This window comes from Zootoca vivipara, chromosome Z, assembly GCF_963506605.1.
Source record: "Zootoca vivipara chromosome Z, rZooViv1.1, whole genome shotgun sequence".
Classification (NCBI taxonomy): Eukaryota; Metazoa; Chordata; class Lepidosauria; order Squamata; family Lacertidae; genus Zootoca; species Zootoca vivipara.
Genome location: NC_083294.1, coordinates 2,452,814 through 2,471,983, shown reverse-complemented (window position 1 = coordinate 2,471,983; position 19,170 = coordinate 2,452,814). Strand labels below are relative to the sequence as shown.

Below are 19,170 nucleotides of genomic sequence, written 5' to 3'. Positions count from 1 at the left end.
GAAGGAAAAACACAGGGGTCAGACTAAGTCCAACCCAAAGGCCAGGCGGAACAGCTCTGTCTTGCAGGCCCTGCGGAAAGATGACAAATCCCTCAGGGCCCTGGTCTCCTGGGAAAGAGCATTCCACCAAGTTGGGGCCAATCCTGAAAAGGCCCTGGCCCTAGTAGAGGCCAATCTAGCCACCTTATGGCTTGGGATCTCCAGAAGATTGTTGTTTGTGGACCTTAAGGTCCTCTTCGGGGCATACCAGGAGAGGCGGTCCCGTAGGTACGGGGGTCCCAAGCCGCAAGAACGGTGCAGCCAGACTGCTGACTGGGGTTGCTTACAAGGAGGATGTGATTCACCTGCTAAAACAACTCCACTGGCTACCTGCTCATTTCCAGGCACAATTCAAAGTGCCCAGGTAGAAGACAAGACATATTGGGGGGGGGGAGGTAGAGGAAAAAAATTGGGTGCGAGGTAGAAGCTAAAGTTGTTGTTGTTTAGTCGTTTAGTCGTGTCCGACTCTTCGTGACCCCATGGACCATAGCACGCCAGGCATTCCTGTCTTCCACTGCCTCCCGCAGTTTGGTCAAACTCATGTTGGTAGCTTCAAGAACACTGTCCAACCATCTCGTCCTCTGTCGTCCCCTTCTCCTAGTGCCCTCAATCTTTCCCAACATCAGGGTCTTTGTCTCTACACGTGCTGGCTATATGTTTGAATTCCTCTCTGGAGATTTCCCCCCTTTCCCATTTTTTGTACATATCCCTTTTAAATCTTAACTCAGTCAAAAGTTCTTTAGATAGCCAGCCTGGCTTCTTTAGGCACCTTCCATGTTTCCGTCTCATTGGTATTGCCTGAACTTGTGCTTTTAATATCTCCCTTTTAACAAACTCCCAATTTCTCATGTTTGCACAGCAAACACTTGTGAAGTGGGACCTACATGACCATGCCATTTTTTGACATGTTACTTGGCTGGAGAACTGCCCTGAGAAATTCAGACAAGTGCAAATTTCAAGGGGCGGCTGTGCTCTATTGTTTCAGAAAGTGCGAATTAGGTTGTTGTTGTTGTTTAGTCGTTTAGTCATGTCCGACACTTCGTGACCCCATGGACCAGAGCACGCCAGGCACTCCTGTCTTCCACTGCCTCCCGCAGTTTGGTCAAACTCATGTTCGTAGCTTCAATAACACTGTCTAGCCATCTCGTCATCTGTCGTCCCCTTCTCCTTGTGCCCTCCATCTTTCCCAACATCAGGGAGTCTTCTCTTCTCATGAGGTGGCCAAAGTCTTGGAGCATGTTGGTAACTTCGAGAACACTGTCCAACCATCTCGTCCTCTGTCGTCCCCTTCTCCTTGTGCCCTCAATCTTTCCCAACATGAGGGACTTTTCCAGGGAGTCTTCTCTTCTCATGTGGTGGCCTAAGTATTGGAGCCTCAGCTTCAGGAACTGTCCTTCCAGTGAGCACTCAGGGCTGATTTCCTTCAGAATGGATAGGTTTGATCTTCTTGCAGTCCATGGGACTCTCAAGAGCCTCCTCCAGCACCATAATTCAAAAGCATCAATTCTTCGGCGATCAGCCTTCTTGATGGTCCAGCTCTCACTTCCATTCATCACTACTGGGAAAACCATAGCTTTAACTAGACAGACCTTTGTTGGCAAGGTGATGTCTCTGCTTTTTAAGATGCTGTCTAGGTTTGTCATTGCTTTTCTCCCAAGAAGCAAGCGTCTTTTAATTTCGTGACTGCTGTCACCATCTGCAGTGATCAAGGAGCCCAGGAAAGTCAAATCTCTCACTGCCTCCATTTCTTCCCCTTCTATTTGCCAGGAGGTGATGGGACCAGCGGCCATGATCTTGGTTTTTTTGATGTTGAGCTTCAGACCATCTTTTGCGCTCTCCTCTTTCACCCTCATTCAAAGGTTCTTTAATTCCTCCTCACTTTCTGCCATCAAGGTTGTGTCATCTGCATATCTGAGGTTGTTGATATTTCTTCCGGCAATCTTAATTCCGGTTTGGGATTCATCTAGTCCAGCCTTTCGCATGATGAATTCTGCATATAAGTTAAATAAGCAGGGAGACAATATACAACCTTGTCGTACCCCTTTCCCAATTTTGAACCAATCAGTTGTTCCATATCCAGTTCTAACTGTAGCTTCTTGTCCCACATAGAGATTTCTCATGAGACAGATGAGGTGATCAGGCACTCCCGAATTAGGTAGGCTCGCATTTAATTGTGAACCAAATCAAATTTCTCCCCGCTCCCAGGTGGGGGTGGAACAGAATGGGGTGACATTTTGATGAGGATAACATTCTGCATCGGAAGAAGAAACCCCGACCTTGCATGCATAAACTGCGGCCAAGGTAGCTGGGTGTGCTAGAGGTGGGACCCCAACCATCGTACCCAGCTTAATTTGCCCAGAGGTAAATAAGTTTCCTGGGTTCTACCCTGAGTCCTGAAGCCGGGGGCCCTTGAGATCAATGGCTGGCCCGGGATCAAAGGCGAAAGGCCATTGTGAATAATACGCAGGTTTACAAGCCTGTCAGATGCTCCTGAAATATTTGCGGAGCCCCAGAGACAGGAAAGGAGCCAAGAGGCATCAAGGACTTAGACACAAATAATAAACTGGAGGGGTTCAGGAATTCAAACAAAACAACATACAGAGAGGCCTCAATACAAAGGAGGCTCTGGTTGTTGTACACCCAGTTGGTTAATAACTTTAATAATTGCACAGAAAATGGAATTTGCAAAACTGCACGTCCTGAAATTCACTCTCCTATAAGAAGGTGGGGGCTGTTCTGCCCAGAACTGGACCCAGTACTCCAGGTGAGGTCTGACCAGAGCAGAATACAGTGGTACTATTACTTCCCTTGATCTAGAATTAGATGCTATACTCCTATTGATGCAGCCCAGAATTGCATTGGCTTTTTTAGCTGCTGCATCACACTGCTGACTCATGTCAAGTTGGTGATCTACCAAGACTCCTTGATCCTTTTCACATGTACTGCTCTCAAGCCAGGTGTCACCCATCCTGTATTTGTGCCTTTCATTTTTTTTTGCCCAAGTGTAGTACTTTACATTTCTCCTTGTTAAAATTCATCTTGTTTGCTTTGGCCCAGTTGTCTAATCTGTTGTGGTCATTTGGAAGTGTGATCCTGTCCTCTGGGGTATTAGCCACCCCTCCCAGGGCCGGCCCTACGGCCAAGCTAGGTGGTGCAGGGCACCACGGCACCGGCCCGCCAGGGGGGCGCCGCGAGCTGCGCCCGCCCGCCCGCTGGCCGGCCGGTCTGCTGCGCAGCTGCAGCCACGGCACCCCCGCTGTGCCTATCTGCCCGCCCACCACGCAGCAGCGCCGCTGGCAGCTGCGCTGTGCGCGGTACCCACCCACCCCGCTGGGAAACGGGGCGGGGGGGGGGCGCTGAAGGGATCGGTTGCACCATGGCGCCAGGGGCGTTTAAGACGGCCCTGACCCCTCCCCATTTGGTGTTATCTGCAAACTTGCTCAGGATGCCCTCAAGCCCATCATCCAAGTCATTGATGAAGATGTTGAATAAGACTGGGCCCAAGACAGAACCCTGTGTCACCCACTAGTCACTACTATCCAGGATGGGGAGGAGCCATTGATGAGCACCCGTTGGGTTCGGTCAGTTAGCCAGTTACAAATCCATTGAATGGTAGCATTCAATGCCTTATGAGGAACGGCTTAATGAGCTGGGTATGTTTAGCCTAGAGAAGAGAAGGTTAAGGGGTGATATGATAGCCATATTCAAATATATGAAAGGATGTCATATAGAGGAGGGATAAAGGTTGTTTTCTGCTGCTCCAGAGAAGCGGACACGGAGCAATGGATTCAAACTACAAGAAAGAAGATTCCACCTAAACATTAGGAAGAACTTCCTGACAGTAAGAGCTGTTCGACAGCGGAACTTGCTGCCAAGGAGTGTGGTGGAGTCTCCTTCTTTGGAGGTCTTTAAGCGGAGGCTTGACAGGCATATGTCAATAATGCTTTGATGGTGTTTCCTGCTTGGCAGGGGGTTGGACTGGATGGCCCTTGTGGTCTCTTCCAACTCTAGGATTCTATGGTTCTTTAATTCCTCCTCACTTTCTGCCATCAAGGTTGTGTCGTCTGCATATCTGAGGTTGTTGATATTTCTTCCGGCAATCTTAATTCCGTTTTGGGATTCATCTAGTCCAGCCTTTCGCATGATGAATTCTGCATATAAATTCAATAAGCAGGGAAACAATATACAACCTTGCCGTACTCTTTTCCCAATTTTGAACCAATCAGTTGTTCCATAGCCATTTCTAACTCTCTAGGCATCACCAAATTTGACGTGGTTGTGGGGAAGGACAAAGTGGTAGAGTTTGGTAGCAAAGTCCACTGTGGTTTTATCTGGGGATGATCAGTGAATGATCAGTTGCTGTGTTTCGCCCCCCCACCCCACCCCCCCACCTCCTGCATTGTTTGAAGAACTTCAAAGAGAGAAAGAGAGGGTGCTGTGTGTGTGTGTGTGTGTGTGTGTGTGTGTGAGAGAGAGAGAGAGAGAGAGAGAGAGAGAGAGAGAGAGAGAGAGAGAGAGAGAGAGAGAGAGAGAGAGAGAGAGAGACAAAGGCAGCAGCATTTCCTATTTTGCTGTTTTGGCAGAGACGAGTTCTTGGCTGGCCTCCCTGCAAAGGGAGTCGATTTCCTGCCTGGGTTGGTCATCAAGGCTGAGCCGAGCCAGTCACAAACATTCAAGCAGTGAGAGCTCCAAAGGAGGCGCGCAGCAAGTCTCTGTGAGAAAGCCATCTCGGTTCCAACCCGTTCCCCTGCTGCCTCTTCCGACTCCCCTGGAAAGGACCAAGGCTGGAGTGGAGAAGGGCAGAGCTGAGCCGCCTGCTTTTCCCGTGTCCCGCCACCAAGCGCCACAGCCCTGCGGAGAGCTGCCCTCCAGGACCTCTGCCCCTAGACACGGGCTAAGAGGAGCAAGAGAGTCGAGGAGAAGAAGAAGCAAGGAATCAAGGCGCTATGGAGACGGGATGGTGCCTGGCGGTCCTCCTTCTGGCCTGGAGCGTTGTGACAGCAGGAGCGAGTAAGTGGCTCTCTTGGGTGGTGCTGAGGGGGGAGGCAGGAGGGGATACAACTAATCCAGAATGCGGCAGCTAGACTGGGGACTGGGAGCAGCCGCCGAGACCACATAACACTGGTCTTGAAAGATCTACATTGGCTCCCAGTACGTTTCCGAGCACAGCTCAAAGTGTTGGTGCTGACCTTTAAAGCCCTAAATGACCTCGGTCCAGTATAGCTGAAGGAGCGTCTCCACCTGCCTGGACACTGACGTCCAGTACCGAGGGCGTTCTGGCAGTTCCCTCGTTGCGAGAAGCCAAGTTGCAGGAAACCAGGCAGAGGGCCTTCTCGGTGGTGGCGCCCGCCCTGTGGAACTTCAGATGTCAAAGAGAAAAACAGCTACCAGATTTTTAGAAGACATCTGAAGGCAGCCCTGTTTAGGGAGGCTTTTTAAGGTTTAATAGATTATTTTATTTCATTTTTCTGTTGTAAGCCGCCCAGAGTGGCTGGGGAAACCCAGCCAGATGGGTGGGGTATAAATAAGAAATTATTATTATTATTATTATTATTATTATTATTATTATTATTATCACTCAGCCATGAAGCTCACCGGGTGACCTAGGGACAGTCACCAAACTGTCAGCCTGAGCTACATCATAGGGTCATTGTAAGGATGAAATGAAGAAGGAGAGCGCCATGTGTTCTACCTTGAGCTCCTTAGAGGACAGGTGGGATGTTAGGATTCCTCTGTCTCAAGGAACAATGGAGTGCACCTCCAGGGGTGAAGTCAAACCACTGTGTTAGCAGCACCAAAGTGACTTCTCTGGGGCACAAGCCTGGGTAGTGTGTACAGTATCTGCTGCCCCAACTTCCTAAGCCAGCTGGTTCTTGGGTTCCTTCTTCATACCGAGCTGAAACAGAGGTTGACCTAGCTGAGTGTTTTGTAAACTGCAAGTGGCTCTCCAGCATTTTAGGCTGGAGACATGACCAGCTCCACTTCTGTGTGCAAGGCAGATGCTATGCCATGTTCAGAAAGTGGTGGTGGGGGATGAGTGTTCGGACCCCTGGGCTCTCACTTGTGGGGCACCTCAGGGTTCCGTCCTCTCCCCCATGCTTTTTAACATCTGGGAAAGAGCATCAGGGGGTTTGGGCTGGGTGTTCATCAGTATGCGGATGACACCCAACTCTATCTCTCTTTTAAATCAGAACCAGTGAAGGCGGTGAAGGTCCTGTGTGAGTGCCTGGAGGCGGTTGGAGGATGGATGGCGGCTAACAGATTGAGGTTGAATCCTGACAAGACAGAAGTACGGGTGGGCGGGTGTGGGGGACTCCCTGGTCCTGAATGGGGTCACTGTGCCCCTGAAGGACCAGTTGCGCAGCCTGAGAGTCATTTTGGACTCACAGCTGTCCATGGAGGCTCAGGTCAATTCTGTGTCCAGGGCAGCTGTCTATCAGCTCCATCTGGTACGCAGGCTGAGACCCTACCTGCCTGCAGACTGTCTCGCCAGAGTGGTGCATGCTCTGGTTATCTCCCGCTTGGACTACAGAACTTACATAGGACCTTCACCGCCTTCAGCCGGATAATTGGAAAGAAGGGTGGGGAGGGGGGTAGAATGGCCACATGACCTATTCCACAGAGGGCAGCCCTCTGTCTGGAGGGCTGCTTGGTCCAAGTCAGGCTTAAAGATAAATAAGAAAAAAGAAGGGAAACTGGGAGGGACCTTTATGTTTCCCATCCACCTTGAGCCCAGCAGACTTACCAGGTACCCAGTGTCACCTTTGTGAAGTGGCAGTATTCTAGCCAATGAGGTTAATCCTAGATGTGATTATTGGTAATTGAAAACTTTTTCTCACTGAGGTGAGATGTTGCAAAACGCTTGTCGCTAACTGGGGCCCGTCAGAAACGGACAAATCTGTCCATTTGGGTGGCTGTTAGTTTGGCATTCTTCCCATCTTAAATCTAGTTCTTCATATTTCTGTCGTAATTTTCGGCTTTGTTTTTGTGTTCTAATTCAAAAGGTCACAATAATTCCAATGTGAATTTCTCCTAATAAACTTGCTTTTGTATATCGTCTTGACATACTTTTATGCTAGCAGTTTCCCCTGTTAAAAGGCGTGTTTTGTATGCCCCCCATACTTTTTATGCACACTTTGCTCAGTATATTCTTTTTGGCACATGCTGTTTGGTTGGAGAACTGCATCCCAGAATTCAGAGAAGTGTGAATTTCTAAAGATAGCAGTGTTTGCATGTTGGATGGAGAAGTGCATATTAGGTAGTTTCTCATGAAAATGCAAATAGATTTGAATTTATCCCTCTCATTCCTAGTGGATATACAGAGAGCCAATATAAATTGGCCCCATTCAAAAGTCTCCATGACAATACATGGCCCGTGGCTTATTTTGTTTATTGTTTACAAATTCATAATATGCTTCACAGCCAAAGGTCACCAAAACAGGATACAATAAGAAAAAACCGAAAGGTTACAGGCCCAGTCAACTAAAAGCAATAAAACTGTCAAATAAAAGCAATAAAACTATCTCTGCAATAATAATAATAATAATAATAATAATAATATATTATTTATACCCCACCCATCTGGCTGGGTCTCCCCAGCCACGCTGGGCGGCTTCCAACAGAAAAATAAAACACAGTAATCAATTAAACATTAAAAGCCTCCCTGAACAGGGCTGCCTTCAGATGTCTTCTAAAAGTGTGGTAGTTGTTTTCCTTTTTGACATCTGTTGGGAGGGCGTTCCACAGGGCAGGTGCCACTACCGAGAAGGCCCTCTGCCTGGTTCTCTGTAGCTTTGCTTCTCGCAACGAGGGAACCGCCAGAAGGCCCTCGGTGCTGGACCTCAGTGTCCGGGCAGAACGATGGGGGTGGAGCAAAATAAAAAAATTCCTTCAGTAGCACCTTAAAGACCAACTAAGTTTTTATTTTGGTATGAGCTTTCATGTGTATGCACACTTCGTCAGATAGGGGTGGAGACGCTCCTTCAGGTATACTGAACCGAGGCCATTTAGGGCTTTCAAGGTCAGCACCAACACTTTGAACTGTGCTCGGAAACGTTCTGGTCCATGGGGTCACGAAGAGTCGGACACGACTAAACGACTAAACAACAACAACCTCTATAAATTCTCAGACCCCCTAAAAAGATGTTTTGGGATGTTTCCCAACCTTCTCAGTTACTTGCACCCCTCTCCTAAAAGGTGATGACTTGGACGTCAATCATATGGAGAGTGGACCTTTCTTTCAATCCTTGCAAAGAATTACATTGCTGGATGCTTGGACCTATAGACCAAAATGGGAAACTCTGTGGCTCACAGCTCGGTGCATAAGCCCCTGCTTTTCATGCGTGAGGTCCTGGGTTCAAACCCCACTATCTCCCGCATGATACATTAGCAGGAATGTTGAACTAGTGCCTGGGAGACCAGAGTTCAAATCCCCACTCAGTCATGAAGTTCACTGAGTGGACTCTTCTCACCATACTGAGAGCCAGTGTGGTGTAGTGGTTAAGAGCGGTAGACTCGTAGTCGGGTTCGCATTTCCGCTCCTCCACATGCAGCTGCTGGGTGAATTTCGGCTAGTCACACTTCTCTGAAGTCTCTCAGCCTCACTCACCTCACAGAGTGTTTTTTGTGGGGGAGAAAACATCTTTATCAATGACTTGGATGATGGGCTTGAGGGCATCCTGAGCAAGTTTGCAGACGACACCAAATTGGGAGGGGTGGCTAATACCACAGAGGACAGGATCAAACTTCAAAATGACCTGAAGAGATTAGAGAACTGGGCCAAAACAAACAAGATGAATTTTAACAAGGAGAAATGTAAAGTACTACACTTGGGCAAAAAATATATGAAAGGCACAAATACAGGATGGGTGACACCTGGCTTGAGAGCAGTACATGTGAAAAGGATCGAGGAGTCTTGGTAGATCACAAACTTGACATGAGTCAGCAGTGTGATGCAGCAGCTGAAAAAGCCAATGCAATTCTAGGGTGCATCAATAGGAGTATAGCGTCTAGATCAAGGGAAGTAATAGTACCACTGTACTCTGCTCTGGTCAGACCTCACCTGGAGTACTGTGTCCAGTTCTGGGCACCACAGTTCAAGAAGGAGACTGACAAGCTGGAACGTGTCCAGAAGAGGGCAACCAAAATGGTCAAAGGCCTGGAAACGATGCCTTATGAGGAACGGCTTAGGGAGCTGGGTATGTTTAGCCCGGAGAAGAGAAGGCGAAGGGGTGATATGATAGCCATGTTCAAATATATCAAAGGATGTCATATAGAGGAGGGTGAAAGGTTGTTTTCTGCTGCTCCAGAGAAGCGGACACGGAGCAATGGAGTCAAGCTACAAGAAAGAAGATTCCACCTCAACATTAGGAAGAACTTCCTGACAGTAAGAGCTGTTCGACAGTGGAATTTGCAGCCAAGGAGTGTGGTGGAGACTCCTTCTTTGGAGGTCTTTAAGCAGAGGCTTGACAGGCATATGTCAAGAATGATTTGATGGTGTTTCCTGCTTGGCAGGGGGTTGTACTGGATGGCCCTTGTGGTCTCTTCCAACTCTATGATTCTATGAAAGGGAAAGGGAAAGGAGAATGTTAGCCGCTTTGAGACTCCTTAGTGATAAAGGGGGAAATCAAATCCAAACTATTCTTCCTCTTCTTCTTCTTCTTCTTCTTCTTCTTCTTCTTCTTCTTCTTCTTCTTCTTCTTCTTCTTCTTCTTCTTCTTCTTCTGTCATCTAGTCCAACCCCAGCAATGCAGGAATCCTTTTGCCCCCTTGACCCTGTGATTAAATGTCTCATGTTCTACTGACTGAGCTACCTGCGTCATTTGGCAAAGTGAAAGGTCAATAAGCTAAGACATAATATACAGCTAAGGGAGCCAACTAAACGACAACAACAACAACAACAACAACAACAACAACATTGAACAACTTCTTATGTTCATGATGCATACCCTCCCCTATTCCTCTTCCAGCTTATGATTCTATGATTCTACTTGCTGACCCGGCCACGCGTTGCTGTCAGCCATCTGTCAAGAATGCTTTGATGATGGAGAAGAGAAAGTTAAGGGGTGATATGATAGCCATGTTCAAATATATCAAAGGATGTCATATAGAGGAGGGAGAAAGGTTGTTTTCTGCTGCTCCAGAGAAGCGGACACGGAGCAATGGATTCAAACTACAAGAAAGAAGATTCCACCTAAACATTAGGAAGAACTTCCTGACAGTAAGAGCTGTTCGGCAGTGGAATTTGCTGCCAAGGAGTGTGGTGGAGTCTCCTTTTTGGAGGTCTTTAAGCAGAGGCTTGACAGGCATATGTCAGGAATGCTTTGATGGTGTTTCCTGTTTGGCAGGGGGTTGGACTGGATGGCCCTTATGGTCTCTTCCAACTCTAGGATTCTATTATCCTCTCCAGAAAGTCATTTAAACGCCCTTCTCCTACCCTCAACCATCTGACCTTTCACTCTTTGGAAACCAAGCTGCATGGTGAGGAAGGGAAGAAGTGGTTCTGCTCGCAGGAAATAGTTTAAAGTTTTGGGGCTAGGAAAGCACCCGGAGAGAGAGAGAGAGAGAGAGAGAGAGAGAGAGAGAGAGAGAGAGAGAGAGAGAGAGAGGAGAAGAGAAATTGCAAAGTTGCAGATTTTTCTTCACTTTCTGAAGGAGGAGGGGGAAGAATAGAGGAAGTGGAGCAAAGGGGAAACCACAAGGATTCCTTTTTGATGTGGGAAGTGTTTAGGCGGTGAAAAATCAGCCAAGTAGTGCAAGAGCAAAGATAAACTGGGAAGGGATCTAGACGTTGAAAAGTGAGAGGCACAGCTTGTTCCCATCCATTCCTATTCCTTATAAATAATACACACACACACCCCAACACACACACACACACACACACACACACACACACACACACACAAACAGAGAGAACTGGGTTAAGCAACCACAGAAAATGGCATGGGGTGGGTGGGAACTGAATCCCAAACCATTAAAAAGGAGACTGGGAATGAAACTTGCTAGAGCAGGGGTGAGGGAATCTCGTTTTCAGCCAGGGGGCCGCATCCGTTCCTGGGCTGCTTTCCAGGGGCCGCATGTCCGGGATTGGCAGGGGCTTACATTTAACACATAGTACAAACAATTTAAACACATAAAAGTGTGTGAAGCAACTGTTAAAAGCAAAAACCTGCCCTTATTCCCTTATGGGGTACACAAGAGCCCTTATTGGGTTCTCCATCAGTCGGAGAATATATAACAGAGGTCAACCAGAGAAGTTTGAGAAGCAAAGCCTTTATTTTTGCTGTTGCAACAGGGTCCCTCCCCTCACGCAGAATAACAAGGAAGGAACCCAGAACAAAAGAGAACCTCCACTTTTATCAGTTTTCCCATCACCAAGAAACACACCCAATACATCATTCCTACATCACAGCTTCCAACTCTATGATTCTATGATTCTATGAACAGCAAATGAGTTTGCACTTGACAGAGCTTTTAATTGCATGTAAAAAAACCCATCATTCTGCCCGGACACTGAGGTCCAGTACCGAGGGCCTTCTGGCGGTTCCCTCGTTGCAAGAAGCCAAGTTGCAGGGAACCAGGCAGAGGGCCTTCTCAGTGGTGGCGCCTGCCCTGTGGAACGCCCTCCCAACAGATGTCAAAAAGGAAAACAACTACCAGACTTTTAGAAGACATCTGAAGGCAGCCCTGTTTAGGGAGGCTTTTAATGTTTAATAGATTATTTTATTTCATTTTTCTGTTGGAAGCCACCCAGAGTGGCTGGGGAAACCCAGCCAGATGTGCGGGGTATTAATAATAATAATAATAATAATAATAATAATAATAATAATAATAATGTAATTGGGAGGTGTTTATTTAAACATTTAATAACAATGCTTCAGAAACCGCACTCAGAAAACCCAAGACTAGTTCCAAAAGTTTGTAGTAACTTGGGGCTCACTTACAAGAATGTGTTTTATAGATGCATAATATTGTACGTTGTAGTGTGTATATGGGAATGCAGGTTTCCATAAAGTATGTTTGTGGATCTCCTGGGAAATAAATTTTAAAGGGGGGGGGGAAACCACAGTCAGGATAAAAGCAGACGGTTAGGCAGCAGATATTGAGGGGATGCTCATCGAATTTGCTGATGACCCCAAACTGTGAGGGGTAGCCAATGCTGCCAAAGACAGAATCAGAATTCAAAATGACCTTAACAGATTATAGAACTGGGCCTGAACTAACAAAATGAGTTTTAATGGGGACAAATGTAAGGTTCTGCACTTAGGCAGGAAGAAGCAGATGCACAGTATAAGATGGGGGACACCTGGCTTTCCTAGCAGTACCTGTGAAAAGGATCTGGGGGTCTTGGTGGACCGCAAGCTTAACAGTGTGATGCAGCAGCAGCAGCAGCAGCAGCAAAAAAAAAAAAAAAAGCTAATGCTATGTATCAACAGAAGTATAGTATCCAGATCAAGGGAAGTAATAGTACTACTTTATTCTGCCTTGGTCAGACCACATCTCAAATACTGTGTCCAGTTCTGGGCACCACAATTTAAGAAGGATGTTGACAAGCTGGAAGGTGTCCAGAAGAGGGCAACCAAGATGATCAAGGGTCTGGTAACCAAGCCATGAGTAGCTGGGTATGTTTAACCTGTAAAAGAGGAGACTGAGAGGAGATCTTTCATTTTCAAATATCTGGAAGATGGAGCAAGCTTGCTTTATCTTGCTGTAGAGCAGGGGTAGTCAACCTTTTTATACCTACTGCCCACCAATGCATCTTTCTTGGTGGTAAAATTTCCTTACCGCCCACCAGTGCTCAATGGAAGGAGGATTCAGCTTGTGCCGTAGAACACCCTACCCCCCTCCCCAATTCCTGAAACGCCCACTAGTGGGCAGGAGGGACCAGGCGGACAACCCCTGATCTAGAGGATGGGACTTGATCCAATGGCTTCCAGTTATAAGAAAGAAGATTCCGACTAAACTTCAGAAAAAAACTTTCTGACAATAAGAGCAGTGGAACGGTCTCCCTCGGGGTGGTTGTGGGCTCTCCTTCCTTTGAGGTTTCTAAGCAGAGGTTGGGTGGCCGCCTGTTGGGGATGCTTTAGCTGAGATTCCTGCATTGCAGGGGGCTGGACTGGATGACCCTTGGGTCCCTTCCAACTCTGCAATTCTATGATTCTATAAACCCACCACCAGAAAGCCTTCTCTGACGAAGGCCCAAGCGGCTCACCTGTTTTGTTGAGCCATGCAAGGCGCTCCTGTGTGGGAACTTTTTTTTACGCCAAAGGCAGACCGCTTTGGTTAATCGTCAGACGTGAAGGGTTGGTGCCGCTCTCCTGTTTGCCGTCGCCAAACCGATCTAATCTCTTTGCTTTTGTGTGTGTGGGTCCAACAGGGATCTCGGGCCCTGAATTAACATAAACAGATAAAGCTTTTGTCTGCGTGGAGCACTGCTCAGCCTTGAGGCTTCGCGGCCTCGTCCCGGCAGCATTTTCCTAGACAGGCTGTGTGGTGCAGGACCCAGAAAAGGGAAGGGTGACGCAGCCTGTAGAGCCCAGATAAGCGACTGTTTGTCTTCCTCTGGATGCTGCCGGCAGTGGGGTTGGCCTAGGTTGGTACACTGAGGAAATATGGGACAATAGGTGGGGTAAAGGACACAGCGTCATGGAAGCAGCCTGGGCCGTGACCTTAGAGTAAGGGACTCGGAGGAATCTGTCCTGTGCCGGCTTGGCTTCTCCTGCATCCCGCCCAGTGCATTTGTCTCCTCAGGAGTCAGATGCCATTTCTTGCTGTTTTCCCCCACCCCACCCGCTGCATTTTGTATACATTATGCATCTTCATCAAGTGGGATCAGGAAACTGGGATTTGACACCTTGTGAGAACACGTTGAATTGTGAGTGTTGTGCCTGCATCTAAACTGCGCAGCATGGAAAAGATCTGTTTACTGCATTGTTCATTGAGGCCTTGTTAAATAGGCACTATCGGTGAAATGTCTTGGCAGAGGGTGCTGTAGAATCGTGCGCTGCAAGGTCTGCACTGAGCTCTGAGCTGGGCCAACTTGAATAAAATATGCATAATTGATACAACTTACAGACACCATTTGAATGGCAATGCCCATCATCGTTGGGGGAGACACCTCAAACATTTTATTGGGGCCCCCAAAGTGACCTTGGCCCCTAGGGAGTTGGCTCCTACAGCAGAATCATAGAATCACAGAGTTGGAAGAGACCACAAGGGCCATCCAGTCCAACCCCCTGCCAAGCAGGAAACACCATCAAAGCATTCTTGACATATGCCTGTCAAGCCTCTGCTTAAATACCTCCAAAGAAGGAGACTCCACCACACACCTTGGCAGCAAATTCCACAGTTGAACAGCTCTTACTGTCAGGAAGTTCTTCCTAATGTTGAGGTGGAATCTTCTTTCTTGTAGTTTGAATCCATTGCTCTGTGTCCGCTTCTCTAGAGCAGCAGAAAACAACCTCAAGGTAGAACACATGGCCCTCGCCTTCTTCATTTCATCCTTACAATGACCCTGTGATGTAGCTCAGGCTGACAGTTTGGTGACTGTCCCTAGGTCACCCGGTGAGCTTCATGGCTGAGTGATAATAATAATAATAAATAAATAAATAAATAAATAATAAAAATATATTATTATTATTATTATTATTATTATTATTATTAATAATAATAATAATAATAATACCCCGCCCATCTGGCTGGGTTTCCCCAGCCACTTTGAGCAGCTTCCAACAGAAAAATGAAATAAAATAATCTATTAAACATTAAAAGCCTCCCTAAACAGGGCTGCCTTCAGATGTCTTCTAAAAATCTGGTAGCTGTTTTTTTCTTTGACATCTGATGGGAGAGCGTTCTACAGGGCAGGCGCCACCACCGAGAAGGCCCTCTGCCTGGTTTCCTGTAACTTGGCTTCTCGCAATGAGGAAACCGCCAGAAGGCCCTTGGTACTGGACCTCAGTGTCCGGGCTGAACGATGGGGGTGGAGACGCTCCTTCAGATATACTGGCCCAAGGCCATTTAGGGCTTTCAAGGTCAGCACCAACACTTTGAGCTGTGCTCGGAAATGTACTGGGAGCCAATGCAGATCTTTCAAGACCAGTGTTATGTGGTCTTGGCGGCCGCTCCCAGTCACCAGTCTAGCTGCCGCATTCTGGATTAGTTGTAGTTTCCGGGTCACCTTCAAAGGTAGCCCCACGTAGAGCGCATGGCAGAAGTCCAAGCGGGAGATAACCAGAGTATGCACCACTCTGGCCAGACAGTCTGCAGGCAGGTAGGGTCTCAGCCTGCGTACCAGATGGAGCTGATAGTGTGAGGATTGAAACCCTGGTCTCCTAGTTCCTAGTCCGACATGCTAACCACTACACCACACTGTTCTCTCTGGGAACATAAGAAAAGCCTGTTGAATTGGGCCAGTGACCCATCTAGTCCAGCATCCTGTTCTTACAGGGGCCAACCAGATGCCTATAGGAAACCTCTGACATTGGGGGGGGGGAACCATACGTGGCTAGTAGCCATCAAAAGCCCTCTCCTCCATGAATTTGTCTAAATCCTCTTTGTTAGCGTTGCCTTATGTCTGGATTTCCCAGACATAAGGGAAATTTTTCCAAAGGTCAGTTGAAATATGGCAACCCATCATAGAATGGTAGAGATGGAAGGGGCCATAAGACTCATCTAGTCCAGCCCCCTGCAATTTAGGAATCTTTTGTCCAATGTGAGACTGGAACCCAGGACGTTGAGATTAAGAGTCTGACGCTCTACCGACTGAGCTATGTCATCCAGCCATTCAAGTTGCTAGTTAAGCATTGAAATGTAAAGGTTCCTTTTTCTAGCAGCCCATTTGGCTACTGAACAGAAGCCAGGGGTCTTGGTGCTGTTATTTGCCCAATGACCTTCTGTTGCCATCATCTTGATAAACTCCCACAGAACTGTATTCTGAGGAGTAACTCAAATGAACAATTTAGGAGCTTTCCTCTCAGCCCACCACAGTCCTCCCCCCCAGTCCCCCCCAGTCTGAGAATTAGTGGGATGGGACCCTCCCTTGAGAAAGTTAACTTCCTCCCTTGTTTCAATGGTTTGGTCTGAGGCATCATGTGATTTCAAACAGGGGTGGATTGGAACAGGAAGTCTCCATGCTAGCTCCTCGTTTCATTCGGCACATGTGACAATTAAGGGGAAGTTTCTATTTTTTATTTTCAAAAAAGAAACTTAAGCAGAAAGATACGGCCCACTGCAAATCAGTGTTCTATGAGACGAGCAGAGAGGTCCTGAGTTGAATTTCTTCCTGCTGTTATTTGGATAGAAATAACAGATAGCAAGAGGGACGCAGGTGGCGCTGTGGGTTAAACCACAGAGCCTAGGGCTTGCTGATCAGAAGGTCGGCGGTTCAACTGCGGCCCTCCAGATGTTTTGGCCTACAACTCCCATGATCCCTAGCTAACAGGACCAGTGGTTGGGGAAGATGGGAATTGTAGTCCAAAACATCTGGAGGGCCAAAGTTTGGGGATGCCTGCTCTAGACCATGGCAAACTGGAACACAATGAACATTGACTGGATTATCCTGACATTGCACTAATGAGGTTTCATATTTTCTCTGGTTTAGATTCAGGTCTCTGCATTTCTACACCAATAAAATAAATCCTCATAAATATGTCAGCATTCTTGATAAACACATCTTAGCAAGCTATTTCCCTTTTTATAAGGCCATTTTTAAAAATGTCATATTCACACATATATGCATTATTATACCCTCTTTCCCCTAATATACACCTGTTGTACAGTGTTGGAGAATTGCACAATTTGCAGAAGTGAATTTTGAGGGGGAGCAGTTGACAGTCATGTAATGGTTCAAGTAAAATGAAATAGGTTGTTTCCCTTTAAAATGCTAACTGAATCAGTTTTCTTTCTGATCCCTTGATTACATTGACCCTGGGTCTTTTTTTCTTCCCTTCCTAGGCCCAGTGGATGACCCAGGCTGCACCCTTCAACCAGTCAGGAATGACCAACGGGTCAAAATGCTCTACACAACTAGCAGGGTTACGAGTGGTTGCGTGGGCCGTGGGCCCCGAGACACCAACATGGAAGTCCATATTCTTAACCTGAAGTACAGAGTCTCACAGGTGAGCAGCTCATACAGCAGACAAATGCCCCCTTCTTTCTTGGGAGAGTTCCTACTTCTAGAGATGTCGAATTATGTGGCACCTGTAGTAGTGCCAATTCTGCTTATTAAAGTGGTCAAGTGGGCCCATGTGGGGTAAGGCGATTCTGCAGGTAAAAAGGTCTCAAGTAGTTAAGGGCTTTATGTACTAACTAGTATCATGAAGCCCGTTAAATTAACGGGTGCTAGAACATATGTGGACTACTTCGGGTCCTCCCTTCTGGGCTAGATTTCCACTTGCAGGGAGTTCTTTACATAAGGGAGAATGAAAGCGGCCCAACCCATGTCTTTTAGAAACCGGAGAGCGCCAAGAACATAACATCAAAATCATCACAGAAAACAGATAGAAATAGCAAAGCAGAGGCAAATAAGGGGGCCAAACAGCAATACTTTCGGAATCATAGAAAATGCAGCAAGCCTGTGGGAATTAAAACACCATTAACATGGGTACCACTTATTTCCCTTGGCTCGTCTTCTAATTAAAAGTGAAATGCCTCAGCGAGCTACTAAAAACTACAACTCCCAGCATGCCAAGCACTAGCTTCCACGTTCTGAGCCCTTGTGGGCCCCTCCTTGCTTTGTGGGCATTGTAGTTTCCCTTTCCCTTCCACTCCTCCCAGCGCGGTATCTTAGAGACGGCCGTTTGCGGCTGGTTGCCGCCGTTTCTTGTCCCATGAAGCCGTAAGCTGGAAGGCGGGCTCGTGTCGGGGCGGAGGGCAGGCTTGGCGTTGCCAGGGGCCGGGCCATGGCGAGCCGGGAGCGCATCCTGCTTGGCTGTGGGCGGCGGCAGCGGAGCCACCTGGCTGGAGGAGGCACGCGGAGGCAACGCGCATCTTGCGCTCCCTAAGAAGCGGGGACGGCGGTAGCCTTGGGGAGGGGGAGAGGCCGAAAGACGCTGACAAAAGCAGGAGGGTTGCCAACTGATCGGGAAGAGGAGCCGAGCGAGCTGCCTCAGCCTGTACGCCTTTGAGCGGCGTCTTGTTCTGCAGAAATCAGCAGGTGAAGGAACGCCCCATGTTCCCTTTGTTAAATGTGCACATGAGAGTGTCCTTGGCGCGCGAGTGAGATAATATCCAAGTGTCACTGCGTTCCAAGTCCCAACGGCTGTCCGTGGGGCACATGCGCAGTAGCGCAAACCCAGGGACACAGGGACTGGACGCAGAGACACTTGGACTTTATTATATAGGATAGTAGCACTTTGAACTGGGCCTGGTAGCAAACTGGCAATCAGTGCAGACCTCTGAGCATGGCTGTTATATGCTGACAAGGCTTCACTCCCGTCAGCAACCGTGCTGCAACATTCTGCACTAACTGCAGCTTCCAAATCGAGTGTGAGAGAAGTCCCACATGGCAGATTGCAGAAATCAGGTCTTGAAGTAACCAGTGCATGAACTACGGCGGCAATTTTTATGTAAGCTGTCTCAGTAAGCTTCAAATGAATTGTTATTATTGAGAATGATAATAATCCTATATAATAAAGTCCCTGTGTCTCTGTGTCCAGTCCCTGTGTCCCTGGGTTTGCGCTACTGCGTATGTGCCCCACGGACACAGGGATTGGACGCAGAGACTGGACGCACACGCACACACACACACTCCCTCCCCCACCCCTCTGCTTCCTCCAACCGCCGCTCCCGGCCGGACAGCGCCTCACTGCGCTTGCGCTAAAGTGCGAGGAGGATGAGGAGGCTGCTTTTTACCCCCTACGCTCCCCCCCGTGCTGCTTCCAGCCAAGCCAGGCCAGGGGGGGAAGGAACCTCTCCTCCCCGGCGTAGCACCTCAGCGCTGGCTGAGGGAGGCAGCGCGTGTCGGGGAAGTGAGGGTGGAGGCCAGCGGAGGTGAATGGGGGGAGGAAGGGCACCTTTGAGGTGCCTGGTCCGGCTCCCGCAGCCGCAGCCGCCGTGGCCCCGGAGCCCAATGCCACCATCTTGGTCTGCCACCGCCTCCTCCGCCTCCTCCTCACGACCCCTCTGGGCAGGACA

General features: G+C 48.1%; 1 protein-coding gene across 2 annotated transcripts in view; it reads left to right on the top strand.

The window, feature by feature from the left end:
- Positions 1 to 4,684: 4,684 nt before the first annotated feature.
- Positions 4,685 to 19,170, top strand: part of ENG (endoglin) — a 54,514-nt gene continuing 40,028 nt past the window's right edge. For both annotated transcript variants that reach the window (XM_035102308.2, XM_035102306.2), the window contains exons 1-2: positions 4,685 to 5,049; positions 16,990 to 17,153. In XM_035102308.2, coding sequence (XP_034958199.1) covers positions 4,986 to 5,049; positions 16,990 to 17,153 — 228 coding nt within the window. In that variant the 5' untranslated portion in view covers positions 4,685 to 4,985. The remainder of the gene's footprint in view (positions 5,050 to 16,989; positions 17,154 to 19,170) is intronic.